Source organism: Nannospalax galili, unplaced genomic scaffold (genome assembly GCF_000622305.1).
Source record: "Nannospalax galili isolate Female #2095 unplaced genomic scaffold, S.galili_v1.0 scaffold461, whole genome shotgun sequence".
Lineage (NCBI taxonomy): Eukaryota > Metazoa > Chordata > Mammalia > Rodentia > Spalacidae > Nannospalax > Nannospalax galili.
In genome coordinates this window covers 1,581,696-1,587,117 of record NW_008349975.1, presented here as the reverse complement: position 1 = coordinate 1,587,117, position 5,422 = coordinate 1,581,696, and the positions used below count along the sequence as shown (strand labels likewise).

The 5,422-nt window shown below is 47.6% G+C and overlaps 1 protein-coding gene across 2 annotated transcripts in view; it reads right to left on the bottom strand.

Moving 5' to 3' along the window:
* Positions 1 to 5,422, bottom strand: part of LOC115072696 — a 14,025-nt gene that overhangs the window by 8,132 nt on the left and 471 nt on the right. The window contains exons 1-2 of one of the 2 annotated variants that reach the window (XR_003851726.1): positions 4,464 to 5,416; positions 3,980 to 4,090 (exon numbers count right to left, since the gene is read on the bottom strand). Coding sequence is in view for 1 of the 2 variants with exons in the window: in XM_029570433.1 (XP_029426293.1) it covers positions 3,980 to 4,090; positions 4,464 to 4,659 (307 nt within the window). In the remaining variant the exon portion in view is untranslated. Of the gene's footprint in view, positions 1 to 3,979; positions 4,091 to 4,463; positions 5,417 to 5,422 lie in introns of those variants that run through there. The other variant, XM_029570433.1, reaches the window with a different exon arrangement.

The following is a 5,422-nucleotide window of genomic DNA, read 5'->3' as shown; positions in this document are numbered from 1 at the left end:
ATATATATATACCTTTAGCAAGACCTTTTATGGCATATCTTATGTTGCCTTTAGTCTGAATAAGTACTTTTGATTTACAAATGGACTTGGATACATGTCAAAGTATCCAATTCTTCTTCTGTGAGAACTCCACAGCAGAAGCATACCTTCCAGTTAATGTAGAAATGTAGTCATGAATTGTTGAAGAAAATGCAAATTCTACTGCTTGTAATATTGGATGGGAGACTTTTTTGTAAAGAACTTAGGGATGAACGAGTACTTTATTCTTCCTCAATAGTCTCAGGTTCAGTGATGGGGAAAATAAATTATAAATACAAATGCTATTGGAGGATAAATTATGGGGGAAAGGAAGAAAGGAGAAAGGGGAAGGAGAGGAGGGGTAGTCAGGAAAAGGAGAGGAGAAATGTACAGGCCCTTAGCAAGTCCTGACTTTACTGTTTCCTAGTCAGAACTAGACTGAAGGGTTCATTAAAAGAAGGAAAAAAAAAAAGAAAGAAAGAAAAAGGCCCTCCACAATCCAATCCCTGCAGCTGGACCAGTTTCTCCATCCTCCACCTCCACAAATCTGCTTTGGATGGAGAACTGGAGGCAAGAGGGCTCATTCCCCAAATCCCCACCCTTCCCCAAAAATTCAAAAACAGATTGCTGAGAAGAAAAAGAAACCACATAAGAGTCAAGGGCACCTTCTCATGCCCTTCATTTTTGAAATAACAGAAAAGTTCAATTGAACTGGATTCCCTACTTTGTGGATATGCACTTTGAACTGTTGTTGTTGTGTCTATACAACTACCCCAAAAGGAAAACTAGAAAGGGAGAGACTACAAAAGCCGAGTTAAAGGGAGACTTTTCCCACCACTCAACTGATATATCTTATTCTGAATGAACTAAGTGACTAACAAATAATGTGGCCCTGTACCCTCCCCACCTCCCAGAAGAGAAAAAGCATGTAGAGCCACCGTGTGTGAAACGCTGTCTTTGGGGCAGGTAGGGCTGAAGTTATATCTTCAAGAGCAGATTCACATCTCCCAGATTTGATATTCTTTCTGGGTTCTTAGCATGTTCTGAGTTCACCTTATTATAGACATTTAGAGGAATGGTCAAAATCAGTTCTACTACTTTAGTTAGGAAAACAAGGTAAAAGGAGGCTTGAAAGACGATAAAGGGAATTGAGCCATAATTCCTGTAAATATAAAATGTATGTTTATGGCCTTCTGGCCTGGCTCTTTTCAGGTCCAGTTTATTTTGAGTGCTCATAAGCAAAACATAAGATATGAAATTATCCTTGCTTTTGAAATAATAAATACTTCAAAAAGATCTGTATTTTCCTTAAAAACAGACTGAAGTTCAAAAAAATATTTACTTTAAACCAAGTTGATTTTAAAAGTAATATCTCACAGGAGCAAAACGTTTACAAGGGCTTCCTCAGCTTTTCCCCTGGACTTTGAATCTTTTCCAGGGAGAGAGGTGGGAGGAAAGGAAGAAGACAAGCGACATGGGCACAAAATAAATGTTTGAAGCTGGCCAGCGCTATTTGTTTGGCAGGAAGCAGATGTAATGTGCAGCACTGTGAATACACTATAAGCCTCGGAATTAAGCCTGGACACAGAATCTCCAACTCTACCCTGTACCTGGACTGCCTCCCTGAGACTTGGACTCAGCCCTCAACCTCGCAGAAGAAATTTCCCTCTTTGTAAGATTTCTCCAGGGCACCCCAAACAGCTCACAGCCAGCATCATGACAGTTCCCCCAGACCCTTTGAGAACTCTCAGCATGTATCTTTGTGGAGCAGTTCACCAGAGGCCTTACCAGGACAGCCCAGGAGTAGGGTCACAGGCTGACATCTAAGCTGGAAACTGCACCCTCTTCCTCTCCCATTTTCTCCTTCATCACCAGTACCAACTTCTCCTCTATCACCACTACTCCATTAATTCTATCACCACCATCCCTGGGTGGAGCAGGCCACCTAAACTAAGAACAAATTGAAAATGGCATCTTAGCTTCATAGTTTTCAAAAGTAGAAAGCTAATCTAGCTTTCTAAGATTCCTGGAGTAAAATATGACAAAAGAAGATTTTTTTTTTTGAAAAAAGAAAAAGAAAGAAAGAAAAAGTGAACAAACAGCTCAGTCAGAACCAGACAGTTACTAGATGGGGGATGCCACTAGAATTCACCCACTTCTCCTTTCTCTCAAATTACCTACAGACTGCCTTTCTAGCCTCTAGGTTTGGGTTCTGAGATACCACGAAGCTTTAGACCCCTGGATTGTAGCATTTAACTGATAATGGTGCTGTCAGTGAGGACTGGTGTTCAGATTAGCATCTTTTATGACCTTTTTCTGTACCTTGTTGTCCATTTCTTTTATCACTTGTGATGATGCTATCTGAGGCCATGTATCGATTTATGCACAATTTCTGTTTGCTTCAATTTTAAAAGCATGAAAAGGGCTAAAAGTAGCATGTCTTGATCCCCGGGAACTGAGGCCACTGGTGGGCTGACAGCTTCTCCATCTCCAACCCTACCTTCCTCTGGATTCTTCTTCCTCCTTCCAATTCCCTAAAAGTCTGTTTGCTAAAGCAACCAAACAAGTACTTTCCCTAACTTTTTATCTGTTGCTAGCCCCAGTGCAACCATCTTACCTAATCTACCTGTTCCCTAGGCCTAACTGTTTTTATAAACAAACTTTTTAAAATGTATCAACTGTTAGAGGATTGAACTACCAGTATTTACACATTAAGAGTATGCCTACTGGTAAAAATGTAAACAGAATCTTCCACTACACTACCTATATTCTTCTCTTGAAGAAGTAGTTCTTTAAAAGACCCTCCTAGTACCCTCAAAGTGCAGACCCACCCTAATAGGAAGCAGAGCCCTATGTAGGTCACTGTTTTGTTCTGCTACCAAATACAAGCCTCTGTGCTTACCACAGAGCCTGGCTTCAGCTATTCCCCATCCTCTTCTGGTTCTCTGCCTAAGATCCTCTACTGGGGGCTGGTGAAAGAAATGATCCCTTACATATAGAAAACATAGAAAAGGAGAGGAGAAATGTACAGGCCCTTTTTAGGGCCTGAACACCTCCAGACCGTTTTTAGACTCCTTTCTGAGTTTTACCCCTTCTCCCACTACCCAGCCCCAGAAAGCCTTTAAAATTTTTTGTGTGTTTTCTTTCTAGAGGCTTCCCAGGGCGGTAGCGAGTGTTCTGAGCCCCGAGTCTACAGACGGAAACAAGTTAGGCAAGTTCTAATTCCAGCTGACCTGGCCCGCTAGAGCCGCAAGACTAGTCAGTCAGCGGGGCCCAGTGGTAGGCACAGAAATGACCGTCCTTGTGGAGTCCTTAAGCTGAGGCTCCCTTTGCGGCCTGAGGTCAGATTCCTGCCCCTAAAGGGTGATGCCAAGGTGGAATCACTGGTGTCCCCTCAGCTCCCCTGGTCAGGTTCAAGGCCGGCCGGCTGACCTGACCGGCCCTCTCCTGCTTCTGCACACTCTACCCTCCTCGGTCTAATTTACAGCCGGTGGGCTCCTGCTGACACCCTGTTCCACACCAAACTCCCGCCGCCAGGCAGGCGGAATCCTCACATTCACAACAGCTTTGCCTGGCAGCTGGGGCCAAGGCCTGAGGGTGATTTCAGCTCCTGCTACTGACCGCCCCCACCCTGGCTGCTTGGGGTCTACCGAGATGCTAACACCGCACGGGCGCCGCGGCCTGGGTGCCCTGCGGCCCGCTTACTTACAAAGTGGAGATCCATTTCCCACTATAATGCGTTCAAGATCACCGAGGCCAGCAGTCTAAACATCCACGAGCCGTCCTCCCGGCCTGCCTCTTAAATGGGCGTTTAATAGTTCCCCTTCGATAACTAAACCTGCTTTCCACAGATGACCGCTTTTATGGGGGAGGCAGGAATGCAGAGATATATTTATATGTTTGTTCATAAAAACTGGAAAATAAGCTCTGAACACGCTGTAAAAAATATTCAGTTACTTACCAAACAGGCTAGTTAAATCAAAGGAACACCGATACCGGCCACACCACAGATTCGGGAAATCGAGGTGGCCCGCTTTGAAATCCTCCAAAGTCTCCGTTGGGGTTGGTGTCCCTGAAGAATAAACAAATGAGAACACTCACAAACTGAGGGTCTCTAAGGCGACCTCTGCAAGTTGTCACAATAACCTGACTCACCCAAAGAAGCTTCTAAGCAAAAGAGCCACCGACACAGGCGTCTTCCAGGGTGTGCCGGTCAAAGGAGCGCCCGGTGCCCGCCCGGGATGAGAGACCCTACTGACTCTCAGCCGCACCCTATTGGGGACCCCTATGCCGGCAGCCTGGCTCGCCACGTCCCCCCCCCCAGCATAAAGCTACTGGAGGCTGCCTGCACATTTTTCTGCCTCGGTTACCTACAAAATTCTTCGAAACGTGGCATCTCCGTCCCCCCCAAAAAAAACAGAAAAGAAAGCGGAATAATACTGTACCTGGTTTGAGGTTCTTCAATAGTTGAGATTTGTGAGGAAATATTTTAATAGTGAAGCATCTGTTAAACACTTGCATTAACCTCTGACTGATAAAAAGTTTTTTTTTACTCCTGCCCCCCCCCGTTTTAATTATCTTATGGTTATGAGTGGACAGCCAATCCTGGAAGAGGACCCCGGCAATTAGCAACGTGAACATCAAAAAGTTTTATTGCAGAGAGAGCGAGGCGCCGCCCCCGCCGCCCCGGGATTGGCGTGAGGAGCCTCTGACGACATATATTAACCCGAGCGGCCCTAAAGATGTGGCTGTACATGGAGATCTTGCTGGGAAAATCCGCGTGCTCCCCTCGCGGCGTCCAGCCCAGGAGAACCGCCGCAGCCAGCCGGGAGCTCCCTCATACGGCGCAGACCCCTCCAAGAGCCCAGGTCGCCGCTGCCGAGTGCCGAGGCATCTTCGGGAGCCCCAGATCCTTGCCCCGAAACAAGACCTGAGAAAATGGATGCACTGAGACCTCTCTGCAAACCCTCGGAGAGAGCCTGAAAGGGGAGAGGACACGTTCCTCGCGGCTTTAAAACAAATCACATTCAAGGACCAAAACAACTAAAAACTTGCATTAAAACAATAAGCGCCCAAGAACCCAGATCGGGCCGGTGGGGGAGGGGAAGGGCGGGAAGGGGAGGGTCGCATGGAAGTGGCCCTGCGCTGAGCTGAGCTGAGCAGCAACCCCGCCGGTTCGGGCAGAGCGGTCCGGCAGCTGCAGCCGCGGCGGGGATTCGGAGGCAGCAGTGCGGCGGGCGAGAGGCTAGCGGACCCCCGCGCAGCTCTGCGGGCAGCCGGCAGGCGCTTTTGCATGAGCACCAGCGAACTCCGCCTGCGCGCAGCAGCCCGGGAAGCAGCGGCCGGCGCGCGGGCTGTAGAGCCGGGTGGGAGGCGGCGGCCAGGGGCGCACGGTGCCGGGACC